Here is a 24,549-nt window from a genome sequence, read left to right on the forward strand (position 1 = left end):
ACGGAACACATAGTAACACAACCATCCTGTCTCCGTCACTTCCCACTCTGTGGAGTCAAAACATATACCGTCATGTGATAGACAACAATCCCATGACTGCTATCACGGAGCAGGAATTCTAACAAGATTCTTAGGGTAAGTCTGGGTCTCTTTCAAGTTCAGAGTCTCTGGAACATGGTAAAACCAGATCTCTCCATGCTCACTAGGCCCAGTTCAGATGATCATATCTCAGCTTATTAAGATGAGATGTGCAGAAGTCTTATACTCATGCTTTAAGCCCCTTCACTCTTCCTTTTGTGTTTCTACCTGTTTTTGTCAGAGGTGACACAATGTTCAGCAGCAGATCCCATGCTATGCATACAGAAGTCCCCAGATTCAGTCCCTGGCATCTCCAGGTAAGACTGAGAAAGGCTCCTTTCTGAAACCTCAGAGAGCCATACCAGTCAGGATAGACCAATGATCTGACTCAATATAAGGCAGCTTCCTATGTTCCTATATTCCTGTGTTTGTGTAGACAAGTGTTCTACAAACTGTGCCCTCCAGATGTTGTTGGACTACAACTCCAATCCCCTCTGACCATTGGGCATGCTTCCTGTAACTGGTAGGAGTTGGGGTCCAAAACATCTGGAAACCACCAGGTTTGAAAAAGCTGGCGTAGACAAAACACAGTCAAAAATGAATCCAGTTATTTTAATCCAAGTATAACTGGCCACATAAAGAGGCCTCAATTCTTGTAAATCACAGAAAATACTTAGAAGATATTTTTCACCATGGAAAAATAGGTTTCCCCAGCCTATACTTCTCAAACTCATTGCAGAGAGTCGAATTATTTTTGTTTTGTTTAGGGAAAGGAAAGCAAATATTGAGCTTGCATGATCAAGTTCTCATACCAGGGATATTTCATATTTATGCAGTCTTTCCAATTCTCTTGATTCTAGATATTTTTTTCAGAACGCACCAGCTGCTAAAATTAGGCGAATCTCAGCTTTCATTTGAGGATGGGAGTGCAAGTGGGAAAGATTGCAGAGAAGCTGAAAACATAACTGCAAGTTGTGTTTTAAGATGCCAGAAAAAGTATATCTGTGTTACATTACAATTATGGATTTTTTTGCAATCTTAACCATTGAAAAAACCATTGAGCAAAATTTCACTCCATCATAATCATACCTACAACACTATCCATTATGGTTTACAATAGCCTCAGACTAACACAGTCTCCTTCACAGAGGTGATTGACAGCTTGAACTTCTGGTTCTTAACAAGCCATAGTACCCCATGTCATCAAAACTCTAGCGACAATGGTTAGCAAGAATAAACCAGGATTTGCAATATAAGGAAAGCTCTCATTGTTGACAACAAGAGCTTTCCCTTCGTTGTGAAAGCCCTTTCCGAGCATGGAGAGGAGAGGACGTTGCGAGCAGGACCCTCCCACATTCGCGGGGGCTTCCCTTGCCCCCGCGAGAGTTGGGGAATCCCTGGGCGTGCCTGCAACCCAGCCCGCCAATCGGTGGGCGAGGGGAGGCGCGGCCTGGGCTACTTAAGGCCAGGCACGCCCAGGGACCGCCCTCTTTTCCCCTCGCCCCAACAGCTGAGCGGTTTTCCCATCCCACCCACCCTTAGGCTTAGCTAGAATTGGCCTTGCTATGGACTTCGGTTGGTCGCCGCAAGGGGCCTGGTAGGAATTTTTCCAAATTGGCGCACTTCCTGCCAGTTGGTTTTTTCGCCTACCTCGTAGCAATCGTCACAACTTTCACGGTGTTGGCGGTTAGGCATTGGCATGGGGCAAATTATAGGAAAAAGGAGGGGGGAAGGGAGCGCCATCACCTTCCCCCAATGAGAAGGGGTAGTCCGGTAGAGGACTCCCAGGGGGGGCGTGGCCTTGTCCGAAGCCTGGAGAGGTAGGGCCTCCGGCACGCCCCCGAGCGGTGACACCCGTGGGACCCTAGTTGGCGTACTTCAACAGGACTCCTGCGGTGTGTTCAACCCTTCCCGGTCACCATGCCGGGTAGTCGATAGAAGCCAATGCCTAAGGCCAATACCTTCAATTCCGTAATCAATAAAGTTGTGGCCTTTCACGCCCATTAACCTTAAAGCAACGTGTCCGTGTCTTCATTTCAACTGGGGGAGGAAACTTGCCACGCAACCACCAGCATGGAGTGGGCGATTCTGATTGGGACCATGACATGTGCAAAGGGTTAAATCCCCACCCCAGAAGCCATGGTCCCATTCTGGCTCTTGGGGGAGGGGGCCTGCATTTCCTATTTGTTAAACAAACTAACAAACAAAAAAGAGGCCAAACTACATGACAACATCACATCTAGTTTGGTCCTGGTTTTTTAATTTGTGTTTGGACACCCAACTCAAATCAGCATCAGCCAGCATAGCCAATGGCCAGTGGTACCTTGACAACCTATGCAGGTCCACTGATTCCCTGTCCTCAGTGGTGGGTGGTCCTCTAGGGCAGTGTTTCTCAACCTGTGGGTCCCCAGATGTTGTTGGACTACAACTCCCATCATTCCTAGCCATGGAATGACCAGTGGTTAGGGATGATGGGAGTTGTAACCCAACAACATCTTGGGACCCACAGGTTGAGAACCACTGCTCTAAGGCAAAAGGGGGGGGCTGTTCCACCAATTCCAGGCAGTCCCCAGCTGTCTAGCCTCTTTCTTATATATTACAGGGGTTGGCCCTGGCTGTCAGCTTCCTCTGCCATAGTCTCTGTGCTGCTGTTGTAGAACTCAGCAGCGAGGCGGAGGGCAAAAGTAGCATTAGTTAGCCCTCCCTGCCATTGGCTCTGGTTCCACCAACTGCTGGGCTCTCTGCTTTCTGCTCCACCAGTGTCTGTGGGCAAAACCCACCACTGCCTACCCTTCTTCTGATCACCACAGCCCTGTGTCTCTTGCACCATTATTGTACACGTGCACAAGGCCCTCTCTAAACATTTCTGTCGAGCAAATGTGATAATGCAATAATTCCTATGGTCAATACTTTTTTAACGAACGAGGGAGGGTGACAATGATGTTAGCAACGGTCAGATCCTTTTGCAGAAGTCACCCAGCATGTGGCCCTTCCCATACCATTGTTAATCTGGCTGTGGCTGGCAAATCCCCTTTTTATGAGCCAAAAGCGCTGCTTGGCATTCTGGAAATTGTTCCCTTCTCCCTGGATTTATAGCCCTAGGACCAAGGCAATTAAAAAACACCCAGCAAGAAAAAGGCCTGACTGAGACAAAACTGGGATAAACAGGAACCAAGACGATTACCGTGCATATATGAGACTGTTGGAAATGCTGAGCTGACTTTGTGCTCTCAGTCCAATAAACCTAAAAAAAAAAGTTAATAACCTAATCCATCCTTAGAGGCAGCCATATACATTTTTGTAGATTAAGAACACTGAAATACTCTCAGCATATTGGTTACACATTTTGAGTAGCCTTTTAAGTTGCTCTGAAGGGCTCCTTCCTTACATTGGGTTGTTTTTCAGATCACATTCCAAAATTCTAAAATTACTTTGTGGGGGTGTTTTTGTCTTGACGTGTTGTGGGTGACATGCCAGCAATGGCTGGGGCCCGAACCACAAGTATGCATGTCCACCCCCCACGGTTCCTTTCACTCAGGCACACATACACACAACATTCCCAGCTTATCCGTTTGCACACAGATGCATACCCCTTTCACCTAGACTGTAAATGAAGGGCAGGTTATACATTCGTTGTAAATAAATAAGTCCTCAAGCTTTTAGCAAGATGGAGTCTGCAGCCAGCCCTGAGCTCCAGAACCTGTTTAAATAGCATGGTCTCAGGCATGGAATACATGGGCTATGAAGATGCTCAAACTCAGGACGAAAGGGAGAAATGTGCAAGGAAGGCACTCTTGGCAAACCCTCACCATGATCAGTTCCCACTGTGGAGCTGTCCTCACTGTGGAAGGACATGTGGATCCAGAACTGGCCTCCAAAGTCACTTACGGACCCACTGTTGAAACTGTGTTTATGGAAGACAGTCTTACTCAGCTATGATTGATTGCAGAAGAAAGAAGAAGAAGAAGAAGAAGAAGAAGAAGAAGAAGAAGAAGAAGAAGAAGACATGATGTCATGGGAAGAAGAGGGTCCCAGGTCGCCATGTGTCAAACTTCCTTTTCAGACTAGCTAGTCTAGGAGCATTTAGGAACAGAATGCAGGTTTTCTAGTTTAGTGGATCTGGCACTGAACCATGTTTAGAAATTCTGGGTGAGGCCTAGAAATCGGCCACATCAGCATGAGAATTGCTTGTGAGATTGAACCAAGGTGCATCTATCCTAGTATTTGGCACAAAATAGTGGCCAGTTGATGCCTCTGGAAGCTTGCAAGCAAGGCTGCGGTGGTGATATTCCATCCCTTTTGCGTGCATATTGCCTCCAAATCTGCATGCCCCAATTAACTCTTGCTGCTAATGATCCCTCTAATCAGTTTCACCAGGTATCCCTGCATTCTAGTATTATGCATGAAGGGCAGGGTGGGGGATGGGTGATATATTTGCATCCGTTAATTACCTGATACCTACCATTGATATGTATTCTTTACCCTGTTGTAGCACGCAACCCTTATGCCCTTTAAGCATAAATGTATATGTAGCTCATTAGCAGAGCACATGCTTTGATTGTAGAAGATCCCAGTTAGAAAATATTAATCTTCTAGTTAGAAAAACTTTAAATAGCAGGGCAAGGAAAGACTCCTCCCTGAGGCCTTGGAGAACCACATTACCAGTCAAAGGTAGCAAGAATGAGCTAGATTAACCAGTGAGTTGATTCATGAGTAGGAAGGATGGTATGGAAATATATGTGGTGCTGCAATGGTAGCATCTTTCCATTTCCAGAGAGAAATGTGTCCAGGTCAGGCACAGACATGTACCCAAGTAGCCCACAGACAACTTAGTCTGGCCTTGTAGACCATCCATGGAAGGGCCATAGCTCAGTGGTAGATCATCTTCCTTCCATGCAGGAAGTCCCAGGTTCAATCCCTGGCATCTCCAGGTGGGATTGGGAGAGATTGTTGCCTGAAACTCTACAGAGCCATCACCAGTCAATGTAGACAGTACTGAACTAGATAGACCAATATTCTAAATGTAAGGCATCTCCTTATGTTCCTGGATTCCTTGTGTTCCGGTCTACTCATCTGCAAGAGGCACAGACCATATCAAGACTATTTCATTAATCCTCACAATGGGTGCCTTGGCCAATATTGTTCTTGTACATATGTGTGCTATAAATGAAGGTACATAACTATCAGTACAGCCCATGCACTGACACAGCAGGACTCAAAATGTCAATATGAAGATACCATGCTAGCAATGGTACCCATCACAACAGGGCCCTGCTCCCCCCACAAAGGCACTTAGTCAAGAAGACCAGCAACTTTTAAGTTCCTGTACCTTTTGAGATCCTGGTTGTTTGGCAATCATGATTACTGCCAGTTTTGGTTTCTCTGTTATTTTCCCATTCTTAAGTCCTCCACAGTTCCATACCAGTTTGCATTTTTTATTTTTTATTTAGATCTTCATGAGAATTTACCAGCATTTTGGTGCAACTTTCTCCTAATTTCTGTATGCAGTTTTGCCTAATACACACATTTTTGCCAATTTCCCTTTATACAATGCACTTCTGTATGTCATATCCACAAATATTTGCATTTATATGCACTCTTTACCCTGGTGCATGCATTTTTGGGCACACTGTGTAGCTAGACAACTGCATTACAAAATTCAGAGAATGCGAATTTCAGGTTCGTTTTGATCTGCAATTATTATTTTTTTGAAAGTGTAAATTAGATCAAGTTGCCTTGTGAACTGAAACTATCCCCCATCTCTTAATGCCAACTGAGCAAAGCTGTTACATCCTCTTGGCCTGCCCATCCTAACACAGGATGTAAGTGCCAGTATTTTCTATACTATAATCTGTAAGATCCTAACAATAGTATCGCCATGGCCAGAGAGCACAAGGAAGCTGGGGAATAAGCAATGCAGCATGGCTTTCTGGCTAAGCCCTATGCTTCGGCACGTAACCTGAATGCCTCCTTTCCTGTTAATTAAGGCTAACAGCTTTAAATTGGTGGGTCTCGTTATTTTAGAAGAGCCTAACAGCTTTAGGATTAAGTTTACTGGCCCTGAATTGTTGGAATCCCTCCATAACAGCTATGAGCCAGCAGCTGGGAGAAGTTTAGGGCTGAAGGGATTAGCTGTTAGCTGCATCGGAAACCTCAGGAGTTACAAAAGAATGCAGATTGAGGGTTAGTTAAGTGTGAAGAGCCTAATTTAATTCACATTATACTGTGGATTAACAAATCACAGCTGCTGAAAGGAGCCCCCATGGTTAGTCATGGTGCCAAGTGCTTTCATGTCCCAGGAGAAAGTGATCAGCGCTCCAAACACTCGTTTCTGGCTTGGCCAAGGATTTGCCAAACAGCAGCACTGATGTTTCAGCAGTAGGGCTTTAGAGTCCGGATCTCCGGCAATATCCATATTGCTGGAAAGCATTTTAAGTTGTTAAGAAATGTGATCCCTCTGGAGAAATGTGGCTTAGTTTCGTTGAAAGCCCCTGATGGTTGATTCACATGCTTCTGAAGGTGGGTCAATCGGCAGGACTGAATTTTGGGGTACAGCCTGAAGTAGCCATGACATTACTTTGCTGCACACTGCAGTCTTGATTTGGCCATGCAGGTATTTTCCTACGTCCCCATTAGCCAACTTCCAGAAGCTGTTGCAGCTTGGCAGTGGTGCTGCAGAATATTTTTCACCACGCTGGAAAACCTTAGGACATGGTTGGAACTTGATGAAAGTATGATATAACTAATTGCACTGGGCTCCTGGGTAGTGTTGATGGAAACACAGTCACTCCCTGTAGATCTCATGTATCATCTCATTATTACCAAAGTAATTAATGTCCTGAGAAGTAGCAGGTCAGTTTTCAAAATGTGCTTCTAGGAACATAGGATACTGAGTGGGAGTTTTGGTTCATCTAGCTCGGGTTTATTCAGACATAGGCAAACTCAGCCCTCCAGATGTTTTGGGACTACAACTCCCATCATTCCTAGCTAACAGGACCAGTGGTCAGGGATGATGGGAATTGTAGTCCCAAAACATCTGGAGGGCTGAGTTTGGGGATGCCTGGTATTATGCATGCTAACTGGCAGTAGCCTTCCAGGGTTTCAGGAATTGCCTTCAGAGTTTTGAGAAGCTGATTTTCTGGCACCTCCTGCTACTGAGCAACCATCCATCCCTCATTCTGATTTAACTCCTGGACTGCTGCTCTGTGGGTTTTCCCTGACCGTTGTAACTCATGGCTCAGCGCCTCCTCTGGGAAATGTCTACTAGGCCAGAAAATCCCTTTCCTTCAATTGTCGGTGTTTCTCAGGGTAGAGATCCACCATAAAAATATGGCTGAGCCAAAGTCTCCCCTAATTTAATGGGACCATTCATTTCCCCCATGAACATCAGCAAATGGGGGTGGGAGCGAGCAAATTCTCAGAACTTTCAGGTGTGCGGAGGGGTACCATTAAAGATGAAGTGATCCAAGATATCTTCTTCGTTACAGGAATAAAAGCACTCTTTTGCCACATAAAAGCAATGGCTAGTTTGCTATTTGTTTGGAAAGAACACTCCATGAGAACAGAGTTATGGGGGCAGCCATCATCCCCCTCCCCAAGAATGCCCCCGGAAGCAGTGCTGAAACATGGAGGAGTGTTGTTCCCTTAGGGAATTCTATCTCCTAAAGATGAATCCAATCTTTGAAGGAGGTGCTTTCTCTCAACCCCAACCCCAGAAATTCTGAAAATGCCCTGGGCTTTGGCAGGCAAAGTTGCAGGCACAAGTTGTTCTGTGAGAGTCTTAACAGAGGAGTGCTTAGGAAGAAAGCAGCAACCAGAGAGATAGTGTTATTGGAATGAGCTTCCAGCTTTTTGACATCTTTTTTTGCCCTCTGATCTGTAGGGATTTCTGCTGGTTGGGACGGCAATGAAATGCTATTGATCTCTTCCTTTGTGAACGCACACGTCTGCTGAAGCCACAAAGCGACTGCATTTGAGCATCCAGTCTCTGTGCATTTTTTTTGTAAAAGTCCTGTTCTCTGCATAATTCTGCCTTTGGATTTTAGCCATGTCCTCTGATGCTTTGCAGATTTGGTCAGAAGTATATATTAATAGCCCTGGCGCACTTGGAATCCTCATGGAAGCTTTTAACTGACAGGTTCACTTTTGTCAGATGCTCAATTATTATTTAAGTGGTTCCTTAAAGATTCCTGAAATTAGCCTAAATAAAAGTTATCTATATATAGTTATCTATTTCAGCAAAGTTAGTTCCATGCTGATCATTTCATCTTTTTTTCTTTCTTTCTTTCGTTCTTTCTTGCATTTTGCATTTTGCATTTTGCATTTTGCATTTTTATTGATTTGGGGGTTGTTGTTTTTTTGCAAAGTTATAAAAATAGCACACCCACCAAGCAACCATTTCTACAACCAAGCCATCTCCTCTCACAAACACACATTTATTTATGTACCTTGGAGCAAAGCTGTTACGTCCCAAACATCTAAAAGACCGCCTCATTCCCTACTGACCCTCTTGCGTGTTAAGATCAGATTGGTAGTTCCGCTGCCCTCAGAAGTTCAGGGGCGGTGGCCCAGGAGAGAGCTGGTAAAAAGGAACCATCAAATATGGTTATTCCTTCTAAAGATGAATGGTGGCTCTTTTTTTTTAATTTTTAATGATTGTAAACTTTCTTCATTACTGCCAAAGGGCACCCTATGTTGAAGCTACGGTCACACACAACGGTCGTCATTGGGGAGCGGGAATTATATTACCAACTAATATTTTGTTAAGTGGGTGACAACCCTAGATATTGCATAATTTATTGGCATTTGAAATGCTGAGGTGAGCGTGAAAAAAAGAGTCCTGAGGTGTGTGTTTTTTTTACTTGCTCCAAATGAACTTTAGGTAATGAACTAAAATCTTCTTTTAATAGAGAAACAGAAACGGGATGTCGAATATATGTTTCGGTTTTTCAAAGGAGACCTGTTTTTGCTCATACTTCATTTACTTTTATGAATTAGCAGTACATATTGGGAAGCAACAGTAGTATTGCTGTCAAATAAGTAAATGAAGGCTGCAAATCTTGGAAGAGCAGTCATTTGCAAATCCCATTGGGCTCAATGGGAGTGACTCCTGAGAAGACATGCCTAGACGGCGAGTAGCTGGGCAGTAATTCTTATTAGCTTATCCTGATTCCACATGGGGACAAGACATAGGTGGGGCACCTCCAGGACAAATAATGTGACCAAAAATGCTGCAGATTGAGAACCTCTGCTTCCCTGATCATTCCCTTGCAACTCAGTGCCATGTAAATTTGGTGCCGAATGGAAGCCATGCTGCCAGGGTCAGATCCACTTGAGGGCTCCTGATCAGCACATCTGGCATTTGGTGCCAAATTTAAATGGCGTCAAAGGCAAGCAGCACATGCAGAGGAACAAATGGAAACCCTATCTGATATGCTGTAAATGTATTTGCCCAGCTTGTGAGCCAGTGTGGTGTAGTGGTTAAGAGCAGTGGACTCGTAATCTGGTGAACCGGGTTCGTGTCCCCACTCCTCCACATGCAGCTGCTGGGTGACCTTGGGCTAGTCACACTACTTTTTTTTACTTTTTTGCATATAAAGATGTGTTTATTAAGAGAATTTTGCACTAAAATGGTGATGAATTTTCAGGAGGCTTTTAAAGTAGTAATTATAGCAAATAGCTACAAAATGCCGAGAAGAGAATTTAATACAGTGGTACCTCGGTTTTCGAACATAATCCTTTCTGGAAGACCGTTCACGTTCTGAAACGTTTGAAAACCAAAAACTTAATACAGAAGCCTCTCAGCCTCACTCACCTCACAGAGTGTTTGTTGTGAGGGAGGGAGGGAAAGGAGATTGTTAGCTACTTTGAGACTCCTTAGGGTAGTGATAAAGCAGGATATCAAATCCAAATCCCTCTTCTTCTTCTTCTCAGTGGCACACGTCCTCCCCACATCTCGCAAATGAGCATGATTATAACAGCCATGTCCCCATAACAAGGCAAACTTTGCATGCCTTCTCCCGACCCTGCCTTTCCATTGCTTTTAAAAACCAAGGGGGTGTTTGCTCATAAGAGATCCTAGAAAAGCAAAAGCATAATTTCCTTCTAGGGATCACTTGTCCCGATTCTCTGAGAACCTGTTGGTCAAAGCTATTGTGGCGTAGTGGTTAGAGCATTGGACTTCGCTTGGGGAGACCTGAGATTGAATCTCACTTGGCCATGAGATTCACTGGCAATTGACTTTGGGTCAATTGCCATCTCTCAGCCTAAGCTACTTCACAGGGTTAATGTAAGGTTAAAATTGGAGCAGCGGGCATGTATACTACCTAAGCAACCTGTGCAATAAACGTGTGCAGTACTAGATTAAAATAAAATAAAATAAAATAAAATAAAATAAAATAAAATAAAATAACTGTTGGCCAGCCTCCTACCAAGCTCTTTCTGATCCCTCTTGCAAGAGCTTCTGGGTGCTTGCGAACTAGAGCAGCCATATCAGCCTCACCTGTGCCTACTCAACGTGCAGCAGCAGGGCCAACTCTAACCATTAGGCAGAATAAGAAAGCCTTCTCAGGCAAATGATCTAGGGCAGGCATAGGCAAACTCTGGCCCTCCAGATGTTTGGGACTGCAATTCCCATCATCCCTTACCACTGGTCCTGTTAGCTAGGGATGATGGGAATTGTAGTCCCAGACATCTGGAGGGCCAGAGTTTGCCTATGCCTGATCTGGGGTGTCATGAAAGGGCAGGAAATGGTTCGTTAGTTTTTAATGTCAGGGAACATATTTGTGGAATCTATTGTCTCAGGTGTGAAAGTAGCTTGACCGCCTTTAGATAGTATGGGTTGTAGCCAACCAAATTCTACTCACAGTAGCCCCATTGAAATGAGTGGATCTTAGTTGTGTCTTTTAATACAAACGGTCTCCTCTGAGTAGGACTAACAATGGATGCAACCCTATGCACCTTGACTGGGGGTTGGGGGTACTATTTGTTCCTCAGACAGAAAAATGTCTAGGGCCAGATCCGTGCAGCATACAAGGTTAATGGGAGAGTCCTGGTAAAGGGTTACATTCGGGGCTAGTCCTACTCAGAGTCAACCCACTGAAGTTAATAGACTTCATTAATTGGCTTCATTAATTTAGCTTTATTAATTTCAGCGGGTCTACTTTAGGACTGGCATTGGTTGCCAAAGTACAGAGCTTGGAAAGTTCTAGTTCAGAATGTCCAAAAAGGAACTAATTCCAGTTCATGTTTGCCCTTTGACAAAGCAAACTGCTTCTATTCACATTCAGTTCATCGTTCAAGCCCATGCATATAATCCTCAGCACAAACCCCACTAAAAAAACAGCATTCAGAGGGTTACACGCTGCTGTGCTAAAGTATGAAATATATGTAAGAAGACTAAGAAAAACAACAAAATGCACCATAGTGGAATGTGAATTGTTTAATTTTATTTCCCCCAACAAGTATTACCTTTAGGCTTAAAGGTCCCAAGAGTCTAAAGCGTTTTAAAAAGAAGAAGAAGAAAGAAAACCACGAGTCTAAAGAGTTAAAAACAAAAACAAAAAACCCACGTTAGTGAAGTGAGTGAATTAAGTTCATTTTGAGGTAGAACTTTGAATGATTTCTAGTTCACCTTCAGCTAGAATACCCCAAAATGAACTTAATTCACATTTTGTTCACCCGGCAGTCATGAGACCTACTTTCAGGTGTAGTTCACATATTTCCAAATGTCACTAAACCGAACCAGTTCCTTCCGAGCACTGACAAAATACGAGATGAAGTGGCTGTGACCCTGGGTAGGTGCAGGAGTGGAAAGAGGAATGCAATTGTTCTGTGCACACACAGAGAGTGTGAGCGTGAGAGCCGATTTGTTTCGCTTCTGGCTTTCTGAGATATGTGGCAAGGTGCAGCTCCCTGCATTGCGAAGGCCACTTTGCCAACTCGTAGAGGATTTCTGGGCTGGAGTGAAATCTTTGCGTTATGAGCCTCTTTCAAAGTCACACGGGCCTCTTTATCCTCATCTCTTAAATGTGTCCCTCTGGTGAGAAAGGTCACTTTGCACAAATGATACCTTGGTGGGGTTTTTATGGCTCTTGGAACTTCTGTGTCATCGTTTGTTCGCTTCGCTGCTCCTCTTGGTTCCTTCTTTCACTTCTCTTCCCACCCCCACCCCCACCCCCCCACTCCAACGAACTAAGTTGAATAGACGTGGTGTTTTATAAAACGCAGCTCCATTTCCCATTAGCTGTTCCTTGAGTGTGACTTCTTTCCTGCTTAGGCAGCTGAAACTGGAGACGGAAGAGGCAGCAGGGAAATGTAGTTAACTGTTCATTCCTACTGGGAGTTTCGGAGGGGGAGGTGCGGATTCTGACACTAGAAGAGCTTCATCATACTGTCACACTTTTCCACCAAAGTCTGTTTGAATTCTTTTACTTGTGCAAAGAAGGGCAATAGTAGAGGACTGCTAAAAATGAAATGGAACACCGACGCCCTAGAGCAAATCCGTCAGGACTGACCACCATGCCCAAACACAGAAACAGTTCAGATTCCTGGTGCTTTTTTCCCATCCCTCCCAGCCACCCTGATCCGCAAATACTTTCCTGGCCAAGCACCTTGAACTTTTTACTTTTACTTACATACCAGAAATGGAGGCAGAAATTTGTGGCAGTGCATACCAGAAATTTAGGTTTGCACAGTTAAAAGTGGATTAAATCACTCTGCCACCCTGTCCATCCCAACCTTTTAAAGTGGTTTTTCAGAGTTTAGGTGTTGACTGAGAAACACACTGAAAAATACAGGAGTAATGAACTATTAGCAGGAAGATGCGTAAATGTTGCATGAGCAAATGCGGATTTCAGGCTTTCAAATTGCAGTGGCACCCTGTGCGGAGCCAAAATCTGCCCACGACACCCCCTGGCCCCTTGTCTTCCATTCTGTTCAGTTAACTGCATCACAGTTTGAACACCCGGCAGCGCCCCCTGGAGCCGGCTCCCGGTGCAACAGAACTTTTCAGACTGCCATAAATCCACCTCTGAATATCCACTGTTATATATATAAACCACCCTGCAAACTAACTAGAATAAATGCTCAATAAAGACTGGGCAGTCTAACCTCTGTGTAAGCTTTGTACAAGCAAATCAGGATGATTGCTCAGTAAACTAGTGGTCTGGAGCCATCCTTAAACTCCCAAGGGCCACTGCAGCCAGGGACGCAGGTGGCGCTGTGGGTTAAACCACAGAGCCTAGGACTTGCCGATCAGAAGGTCGGTGGTTTGAATCCCTGTGACAGGGTGAGCTTCCATTGCTCGGTCCTTGCTCCTGCCAACCTAGCAGTTCGAAAGCACTTCAAAGTGCAAGTAGATACATAGGGAAGGTAAACGGCATTTCCGTGGGCTGCTCTGGTTCGCCAGAAACGGCTTAGTCATGCTGGCCACATGACCCGGAAGCTGTACGCTGGCTCCCTTGGCCAGTAAAGTGAGATAAGCACTGCAACCCCAGAGTTGGTCACGACTGGACCTAATAGTCAGGGGTCCCTTTACCTTTACCTAATAGGAGTTAGGTCTCTTCTGCATTGCCCCACCACCACCACCCTAGAGCAATCCAACCCAACTGAGACCTAATCACAAATGCTAGACCAGGCGCCAAACCAAATCAGGAGGACCTTGCATAGCCCTAGTTTGAAAGATGTTCCTGCTTTCATCTAATTCTGTTATCTTCCCTGTAAGAGAGAAATTCTTATAAGTGTTTAGTATGAAATGAACTTGCCTCTGGATTCAGGTTGGACTAAATGACCATTGAGGTTCCTAATGTACCATGGGCCTATAGATTTCACACTTCTGTAGCATACCATCATCATAGCCTGTTTAGTTGTGTGCCACAAAATTGTGCCCAAAGTGGTTTACAACATATCAAACAAACTGTAAGTTTTTTTAAAAAAACATTTTGTACATACGAAGCATCACCTTGTTCCAGACGCTGTAGTTTGGATCTGAGATGCAAATCTTCAGACCTCCAGGGGCCCCAGATCACCTCTCAGCTGGGGAATTGCAGAAACTCTCTGCCCGGCCTTTAACCCACCAAACAGGTCTTATGTCCGATGTTATTGTAGGTGCTCATCCCACCTGGGAAGGTATTTAGATTCTCCTGAAACATACCTGTTTGTGATTTTGCTGAAAGGGTTCCTTGTGTGAAAGCATCGTTTTTTACAGAAAAGCCCGGACAGAAGGCAAAAGTAGACTTCCTATTCCAGTAGCTTAGCATAAATATTCCCTCCCCCTGCCCCCACCATATAAAAGGCTGCTTGATGGGGCTTTTCAAAGGCAGCAGAACTGACTGTCATAAAAGGGCTGGATTTTATGAAAATAAAGAGGAAGCAATGGGAAAAACATCCTTTGAGGACAAAGAAACTGCTTTAATAATCTTCTGGTTCTGCTAGGGGCCAGTAATATTGAGCATAATCTCTCCCAAATACACAGGAGAATCTGTCTTTTGAAAATTGGGAATCTGCATAAAAATCCTACACTTCATATGTTGCTTTATAATAAATTAAAGCATCTCTAATGGAAGTTCTTTCCCTGCTATTTTGTCCTTGAAGTTTAGGGAATAAAGTCCTGAAAAGTGAGCGCATACATTAAAGATGCAGTATCTTTCCAAGCATGTTGCGGATGAACCCTGGTGATCAGTGTACATGCGGTGAAACTGCACTTGATTGTTGTCAGTCAGATGAACAAGAAGACCGTTTTGCTGCCTCTTATTTTCTGATTTTGTGTCTTGGTATTTCGCTCTAGGACAGTAAAGACTACATAAATCTGGTACAGCTGTAAAACTGAGAAGGGTGGAATCATCTGTGTACTGCAGTAAGCAGTATACCCCAAATTGACTTAGGTGTTTTCATGCTAGTGAGAGACTTGAAGTCTGGTATGTGATACAAATCTTATCCTGATTAAATATATGAGGCATACATTTTGATGTTTCTGCTGATGCTCCTCCAACTGTTGCTTATTTCTCATGTTGCGTGTCGAGGACCCCCAAGACACCCCTGAATAAAAACACGGTTCACACATCATTTTTGCTTTGTTTTTTGGCATAATTTTGGTCACAACTTTATTGAATTACAGTATATGAGCGGTTCCTTAGGCAGTGGTTAGCGACTATCTGTTCCCACTTGGAGGTAGGAACAGAACTGACAACTGCACCCCTGCGGAAGTCAGTAAGGGTAAACAATTTTGGGGAGAGAATAAAGCTGGGCACCATGCTCTCACCTTTCCCCAAATGCTCCCATGGGCTCTTGCGTGGCCCTAGCCCTTTGCCAGGGATTCGGACAAAAGCAGGGCGAGCCCCTGGATTCCTTTAATGGAATACCCTTGCAGCAGCAGCATTGGAGGGGCAGGCACAGCCAACCTCATCCCCTCCACCAACCAAAAATTAACCAATGCCTAACCGCAACCTTGAGACGCAGGTGGCACTGTGGGTTAAACCACAGAGCCTAGGACTTGCTGATCAGAAGGTCGGCGGTTCGAATCCCTGCGTGAGCTCCTGTTGCTCAGTCCCTGCTCCTGCAAACCTAGCAGTTCGAAAGCACGTCAAAGTGCAAGTAGATAAATAGGTACCGCTCTGGCGGGAAGGTAAACAGCATTTCCATGCACAGCTCTGGTTCACCAGAAGCGGCTTAGTCATGCTGCCCACATGACCCGGAAGCTGTACGCCGGCTCCCTCGGCCAATAAAGCGAGAAGAGCGCCGCAACCTCAGAGTCGGCCACGACTGGACCTAATGGTCAGGGGTCCCTTTACCTTTAACCGCAACCTTACAAGTTGTGATGGTTTGCTACGAAGTAGGCAAAACCCAAATGGCACCAGCCAATCATCCAGATGGTAAAATTCCTACCAGGCCCCTGCCCCAAAACAGACGACCCCATGACAGGCAGAGTAAGGTCAGTGTGAACAAACCCTAAATAAAGGGAGGGTGAGCAGGTAATCTGATGTGCACAGCGAAAAGAGGAAGCTCAACGCTGCGCACAGGGAACATATATACCACCCCCATCAATCAAATAAAATGCAACAATAAATTTCCCCCAGCAACAATTGAAGGTGTCCAATCAAATTCGTGGCCATCCAAGCTAACCCGCCCAGCAACAGGGGATGTCATGGTTGCTCCCACCGCAACACGTGCTCTCCATGAAGGAGAACCCGCTTTATCATGGAACTGAAAGCAAATGGAGGACCAGAACATCATGTCTCTGGTCCCCCATTTGCTGTCATTTCCATGTCAGGTGAAGACTCGGGTTTCTTAATCTAACCCACTGTCAGTTTTTACCTGTTCTGTTCCGTTCGTAATATTTGTAATTCATTTTTATTTTGTACTCTTTGGTAAGCTAATATGGGAATGCCAACTGGTCGAAGAAAGACAAGACGTATCTGTTAGAAATAATTAAAATGGATTCTGGACCAGTTGTAGTTTCCTAACTGTTTATTAACAGTGATCCCACCAGGAGAGAATTGCAGTAGCCCAACCTGGATGGGTATCAAGAAAAGTAGCAATATAAATAAATATGTAGATGAGTATAAATGTAGTAAATAAATGCATAAGTTGTAAACAGTACTGTAGTTTCTTCTTTTGCCACCAACGCTTCCTTTATTTTACCTTCTCATATTAGCCTCTTCTTAAAGAGGTGCTGTGAGCCAGTGCAACCTTGGACTGTTCCCCAACAGGAGTTCGTCATAGTCAGCAAGCTGGGGCTTTGATCAATCATTAGCATCAACCTTCTGGTTTAATTAAGTCCAAAGAAAGTGACCAGGGGAAGGCAGCCTGGATGGCTTCATGTCAGAGCTGCGTTAACGGGCGACAATGGTACTTTGTTAAAATGCATTAACGTTCACTTTACATTCCTCTCATCTCTTTAAAAGCTCCAAAATCTCTTGCATTACACAGACCTCTGGTCACTTGGCTGTGAAATGCATTCAGTCCCTAGCAATGGAGGCAATACAATTGCTTTAAATCCTGTTTAGAATTTCCAAAAGCCCTTTGGAAGCCCATAGTGATTCATTAGCCTTGTTCAGTCCAGCAACAATGGAGGCGACAAGGCATTTACACCATGAATTTTTCGGAGTTTTAGTCTGAGCGCTCCCTTTGTGCCTTTCTTTCTCAGGTTGTTGCCATTGCTATTGTGTGTGTGTTTGTGTACACCCACCCACCCTTTGTTTTGTTTTACTCTGAAGTTTTCAACTCCTTTTCTCCATACTGCAGGGACAATCTGCTACTTCAGAGATCAATCCAGATGTTTTCTCTTAGTGCTACTGCAGCTGTTTCCAGGGCTCTTCTTGCTTTGGTGACACGTCACATGCTTGGTAGCGGCCTCTAGATTATGAAACCACTGTCTGCTTTCTTTTCAGTTGTCCCCCAATCTGGCTACTTTTAGGTGTGCTGTGAAGACCTTTTTATCCCACCAGGCCTTTGGGGTGTACATTTTTTTCCCTGTTGACCTTGCTGGTGTTCAGTTCTTCTTGTTTTATATGTTCCTGCTGGTTTTTAAGTGGGTTTTGTTGTTGCTGTTACTTTAATTCATAGGAGCCAGCTCCTAGGGACTGAGGTCCATAAAATATTTGAGGGAGTCACCCCCCCCCAGTTGATGGGCATGTCCATTCAAATAGTGTGTGTGTGCCGTGTCATGTGATCAATTATGGGGGCGGGGATTAACTCCCCCCTGCTCCCCATATTCAAGTTGACACCCCTGCATTAATTATATATTTGCTGGCCACCCTGTGCTCCCTTTGGGAAGAAGAAGCAGAGTATAAACCCATTGAAATAGGTCACCTTTCCATAGCTTCCCCAACCCTTATGTCAGAAATAATACATTTTTCACAACCTAGAGAGGGGGGCTCTCATACACTGATTTAGAAATGGTCCACATTTATCATGTTTGGGAGTGACCAGTTTCAGGATGATGTGAGACCATATGCTTTATTCTCTGTGATTTCTTACTCTGGCCTGTCTGCCTGGATTCAATCCCTACTGTGATCAGTGGGGCTTGCTCCCAAGTAAGTATGTATGAGATTCTGTCCTATTCACGTTGCCCGTATTGAATCTCCATGTTCATAGGTAAAGGTACCCCTGACCATTAGGTCCAGTTGTGGCCGACTCTGGGGTTGCAGTGCTCATCTCACTTTATTGGCCAAGGGAGCCGGCGTACAGCTTCCAGGTCATGTGGCCAGCATGACTAAGCCGCTTCTGGTGAACCAGAGCAGCGCATGGAAACGCCGTTTACCTTCCCACTGGAGCGGTACCTATTTATCTACTTGCGCTTTGATGTGCTTTCGAACTGCTAGGTTGGCAGAAGCAGGGACTGAGCAATGGGAGCTCACCCCGTCGCGGGGATTCGAACCGCCGACCTTCTGATCGGCAAGTCCTAGGCTCTGTGGTTTAACCCACAGTGCCACCGTGTCCCATGATCATAGGTAGTATGCCTTTGAATACCAGTGGCTGGCAACAAGAAGAGAGGGATTTAATGCTCAGATTCTGGGCTTCCAAGAGGCGTCTTGCTGATCACTATTAAAAAATGCTGGGCCTGCTCAGGCTTCGATTTGATCCACCCAGCAGGGCACGTCCTATAATCATCTTGGGAAAAAATAAACTTTCACACAAAAACTTAGCAGGTACCTAGCACTTGTGATTGGTAGTATCACAAGACTTCCGGGGCTCACTTTGCAGGGTGTTATCGCACAGGTGAGGAACTTGTGACCCTCCAGATATTGCTGGCCAGCAACTCCCATAGCCCCCAACCATTGTACATACCGCTTGAGACTGATGAGAGTTGTAGTTCAATAGTTTCTGGAAAGGCAGAGGTTCCTCACCCTGCTGTAATAGAACTGCAGCTTGAAGAGAGTAAAGTAAGCAACTCAGTGGGCTTGTGATCCTGCTCCTCTTAGCTGTGACCTTTTGGTCTCTTCCAACAGAGTCTCTTTGCATTGACTTTCTTGAGCAGAATAGGTTGGAAAGACCTCTGCATTGCCCACATTCCTGTCTCCTCTTCCAAGGCAGGCTTAGTACATTATTGGTATAGCTTGAAACCAACCTGACCTCTGTCTGTATGCTGCAAAATACATGAAGGGCATTTAGACCTCATAATCTACTTCTGAGGCATGGAATCCCTTTTCGCTGCCAGGAAACCTTATACAGATACATTACCTACTCGAGGTATTTGCACAGGGGCCTTGCTCTTTATTTCTCTTTTAAACTTGGCACTATAGCACATTAACAGGGGCCTCCATTAGGCATGGGGATAATTGCATTTATTCCAAGGAGCAATAATAGTTTAGCAAAAGCCACGTGCAAAAAGAGAGCACCCAGCCTGGTACCCATCACCCAAACCACTTCTGTGCTGGTTGTACAATAAGTTCCGCTGAAGAATTCCATGTACGGTTTGACTAAAAGTAAGGCATGAAACAGATACCATATTTGATTCTACTTTGGTGGATGGAGAAGGTGGGGTGGAGAGAATAGCAAAAGATAAATGCTACTATTAAAAGATCTGGGTTAAGGGCTAAAAAAAGAGGCAGAGGAGTTCATGTTCTGCTGACCAGTGTAGTGGTTAGAGTCGCCTTCCCTAACCTGGTGCCCTCCAAATGTTGGACTACAACTCCCATCATCCCTGACCATGGGCTGTGTTGGCTGGGCTGATGGGATTTGTAGTCCGACATCAGGAGGACACAGGTTAGGTAAGGATGGGTAGAGTGTCCTATTCAAATTCTTACTCAGCCATGAAATTGACAGGGTGCTCTTGGGTCAGCCTTGCCTACCTTGTAAGGTTGTTCTAAAGATAAAGGAGTGGGGAAGAAGTTTATATACTGCAATGAATTTGTTGGAGATAGACTAGGGTAAAAACACGAATAAAAACTGTGTAGAGAATAAGAGCTGCAACAGGTTAGGCCATCTGATCTCATTTACTATCTATATATATTTACCTTCCATAGGTCAAATAGCAGTTTCTGGGGAATCATGTTATATTGGGGAAATGGCATGTGGGGGGTTAAATATCCCTTCCCTCAGTGTCACAAACCTGATCTGATACTGAGGCCCTCTTTCATATGTTTTTAAAATAGAACGCTCTGTTCAGATATCTCCTGTGTCTTCATGTGTAGCATTGGCTTAAGTTTCCTGTGTTTAATAAAAACCTTTATATACAAACATGCATCCATGACTAAAGAGAAGATTAAAAATGTTTCAAGAACAAATCAATGAACTGCAAAAGATTCTTGGAACTCCACAAACGCCAGCATCATTTTGGCATAAAAACCGTTCAACAGCTACATATAGAAGAAAGTAGGCTGGTGGCACTCAGATTTCCATATGGGATACAGAAAATGTTGCTCTTTCACGCTCTGATATGCTTGCAAGCAAGGATGTAAGAAGGGATCAGTTTTCTGTTCCAACCTGTATTCTTGCAACCAGCACTGTTTCCGTTCTGCTACAGTTTGGCTTCTGCTAAAACGTACATTCTCTGTCTTGCTACTATGGCCCAAACTGACATAATTATGTAACTGAATGCATTTCAATGGGAGGAAAATGTCAAAAGCAATGCTGAAAACAATGTGGTTATTTATGCAATGCTCGTGGACTAAAAAAAACCCCTAATGATTAGCAAATATCAGTTGCATTCACTTGCGTGATTTCCATTCCTGACCTTGGGCGAACATGAGAATGGTGGCAATTTCCACTTGCACTTCCATTTCCTACAGAACTTTCTGACATCCCTGCTTTCAAGCGACCCTTAGAAATGCTAGTGGAGTTCCCCGCTTCTCCTCCCAAAAGCAACCGTGTGTGCATAATCTGATTTCTTTTGCCTTTAAACCTCTTGCTTTCCTGTCCTCTTCTTAACAGATGACTGCCACAGCGCAACAGCCGGCCAAAGCCCAGCCAGTACACATCAACACACCTTCGGCAGCCGCCAACACTCCTATCCCCAGCACTCCCATCGACCCTCAGGCACAACTGGAGGCTGACAAGCGAGCTGTCTACAGGTACAGAGGGATTCTGCTGCCAGGCTGCTCTTTAATGTCACTTCCCATCCCTGTAGCGGCATGCTGAGATATTACTGGAATCTGGCCTGGGGCTATCTTGTCAGCGAGATGCTGCACAGAGGCTGCTTCTTAGCCGTCTTTGTCAATAGACTGAAAAAGACAGGTTCCAGTGCATGTTCAACTAGGTGAGCCTCAAGCTGCGGACTTAAAAGAGATTTGCTTTCTTTGTTGGAGCTGGAGTTAAATTACAGGCAACAGAATGGTGATGTGGCAATGAATGTTTTGAACGATGGGGGAAGAATGGCTTAGGGGCCCTGTCTGCGTGATCCGTTTCTTCTTTGGCAATGCAAATGCATTTTGATTCTTGCTGGCTGAACGCAGACCACTTCTGTTTTAGGGGTCGGACATATTCAGAGCACTCAAAAGTAAGGTTGACTCCTGATTTAAAGAAATCTAAAAATTTCCTGGGGATGCAGGTGGCGCTGTGGGTTAAAGCCTCAGCGCCTAGGGCTTGCCGATCGAAAGGTCGGCGGTTCGAATCCCTGCGGCGGGGTGCGCTCCCGCTGCTCGGTCCCAGCGCCTGCCAACCTAGCAGTTCGAAAGCACCTCCGGGTGCAAGTAGATAAATAGGGACCGCTTACCAGCGGGAAGGTAAACAGCGTTTCCGTGTGCGGCTCTGGCTCGCCAGAGCAGCGATGTCACGCTGGCCACGTGACCCGGAAGTGTCTCCGGACAGCGCTGGCCCCTGGCCTCTTAAGTGAGATGGGCGCACAACCCCAGAGTCTGTCAAGACTGGCCCGTACGGGCAGGGGTACCTTTACCTTTACCTTTAAAAATTTCCTGGGGGTAGGTAAAGATAAAGAACCCCCAGGCGGTTAAGTCCAGTCAAAGGCGGCTATGGGGTTGTGGCGCTCATCTCGCTTTCAGGCCAAGGGAGCTGGTGTTTGTTTACAGACAGCTTTCTAGGTCATGTGGCCAGCATGACTAAGCCGCTTCTGGTGAACCAGAGCAGCACACAGAAACACTGTTTACCTTCCCGCCGGAGTGGTACCTATTTATCTACTCACACTGGCGTGCTTTTGAACTGCTAGGTTGGCAGGAGCTGGGACAGAGCAACGGGAGCTCACCCCGTCACAGGGGTTCAAACTGCCAACCTTCTGATTGGCAGGCCCAAGAGGCTCAGTGGCTTAGACCACAGCACCACCCGCGTCCCTCTATGCTGGGAGTAAGCTCCATTCCATTCAGTAGGAACATGGAAAATGGAGCCAGCACCGCTCACCCCACAAAGCAGCCAAATGAGAAACAGGTATGCTCCAGGTGCAAAGGATGTTGGTTGCCAGTTGGAAATAGAACTGTAGAAGGGAGAAGGGGGATTAGTTGCCGTGCTGAAACCCTTTCCATCTTATAGTATCCTGGAAAAAGTCATGGCTGACTGGAACCTGGAAGAGGAGCACGTTTTGTTGCTGGTCCCACTTGTCGATATCTAAAAGCACTCTTAAAACAATATTAAAACCTATAGCATAAAAATAACATCTTAGAGAAGAGCCTTCACCAGAGGTGACATAATAGCGATGGTAATTGATTGCATGCATATAATACTCATTTGCTTGAACACCACCAGTGATAACTCATTTTGGGGAATCGCTCTTTGCTTTCTGCACCCACAGCCGACTGCCAATGGGCAGCCAATTGTCGGTGCAGTGCTTGAGTATGTCAACACTCCTGAAGGGGACTTGCGATGCCAGCGCTATGTGAAAAATCCCTCTGCAAATGAGCTGCGTGAGTGAGGCAGCCTGCAATTTTGAGTCCTTTTGTAATTTTTGATTTCACACTCCATATTAGCAGATTTGTGTTTTATATGTGAAGAAAGGCGCTCGAGAAAAGGGAAGCAGAGACTTTCATGCAGGATAGAACAGCGGCGGGTGGGGTAGGGTGGCAAGGCAAGGAGAAGTGTGTTTGAATCGAAGCCTTGTATATCACACTGAGTGCCTAGAGGGGATCCTTTTTGTTTTTTTGTTTTTTTTTTAATTAAAATTTCTTGCCTCTGGGTAGCATGACAGTTCAAAACCGCATTGGGGATTTTTCATTTCATGTCAATAAATTTAACAAGGCCCTATTCAATTCAAATTAAGGCTTAAGCTGTATCTTTTATGCTCTCCTCTTGGAGAGGACAGATAAAAAAGAAAAATATATGTGGCACTTAATTTCTCGTCTCGCACCTGCATGCTGATGTGCCAAATCCCCCAGCCTAAGCTAAAAGAGAGCAGTAAGAGGAGAATGTGATAGCAGTAAGTTTGTGTTGGTGATGATTGATGTGTTAGGAAAGATAATCTCTTTCCACCAATCCAAAACTTCAGAACGAAGCGCCTGGTTCTGAATGGAACATGCAGGAGTGTCTTGTTTGCTACCTGGCCAAAGTACAACAGTTTGGGAGAGCCTCTGTATAAGAAGCGGTACCTGGGTGTGTTTATTTTACTCTTCTCCTTCCATCCCCTTTTCCAGTTGCTCTGTGTCTCCTAGCCTGCAAGCCCATGAGCAGGGCTAGTGCCATTGCTCCTAATTTTTGTTCAGCACCTATAGATTTTAGATCTTTCCTAAATCCTCATCGTTGTTGTCTGCATGATTGTTCTGTGTTGGTCAGTAGGACACTGACTGTGGCTGGATGGGTGGGTGGGCATGAACAATGGAGGGTGGGTGGGTTTTGTTGTTATGAAACAGAAAATTCAGTATTTTAATAGTTAAAGTAACAAGAATGATTGGGGCTAAGTTCCTCTCAGAAGTATTAAGAAACAGAAACCTACATGCTCGGATGAAACATAGCAATCGCCTTCGAACCCTTTCCCTGTACTTCTGTTTTATTTTGCTTTTGAAAATGTTTTTGGGGTTCTTTGGACTGAAATAAAGTGTGTGTGTGAATGTGGAATGAGAGGTGGTGCCATTTTGTGCAGCAAAATGTCTTAGACTTCCCTGACGTTGATTAGTATCCATATAGAACTTAAAGAAGTAACTTTCTCCTGGTGTAAACTATATACACTTTTTTATATACGTAATAGGGACGCAGGTGGCACTGTGGGTTAAACCACAGAGCCTAGGACTTGCCGATCGGAAGGTCGGTGGTTCGAATCCCCGCAACAGGGTGAGCTCCCGTTGCTCAGTCCCTGCTCCTGCCAACTCAGCAGTTCAAAAGCACGTCAAAGTGCAAGTAGATAAATAGGTACCGCTCCGGCGGGAAGGTAAACGGCGTTTCCGTGCGCTGCTCTGGTTCACCAGAAGCGGCTTAGTCATACTGGCCACATGACCCAGAAGCTGTATGCCGGCTCCCTCGGCCAATAAAGCGAGATGAGAGCTGCAACCCCAGAGTCAGCCACAACTGGACCTAATGGTCAGGGGCCCCTTTCCCTTAACAAGAATGATAATAAGTGATGCTAATTGCAAAGTAATATTAACGTATGTGAAATCT

At 45.0% G+C, this 24,549-nt stretch overlaps 1 protein-coding gene across 7 annotated transcripts in view; it reads left to right on the plus strand.

Annotated features, from left to right (window-relative positions):
* The window catches only part of PKNOX2 (PBX/knotted 1 homeobox 2), a 456,599-nt gene that overhangs the window by 315,948 nt on the left and 116,102 nt on the right, over nucleotides 1–24,549 (plus strand). For all 7 annotated transcript variants that reach the window (XM_079955104.1, XM_079955109.1, XM_079955105.1 and 4 more), the window contains one exon: nucleotides 20,950–21,089. In XM_079955104.1, coding sequence (XP_079811230.1) covers nucleotides 20,950–21,089 — 140 coding nt within the window. The remainder of the gene's footprint in view (nucleotides 1–20,949; nucleotides 21,090–24,549) is intronic.

The sequence above is a fragment of the Podarcis cretensis genome, assembly GCF_951804945.1.
Source record: "Podarcis cretensis genome assembly, chromosome: 15".
NCBI lineage: Eukaryota > Metazoa > Chordata > Lepidosauria > Squamata > Lacertidae > Podarcis > Podarcis cretensis.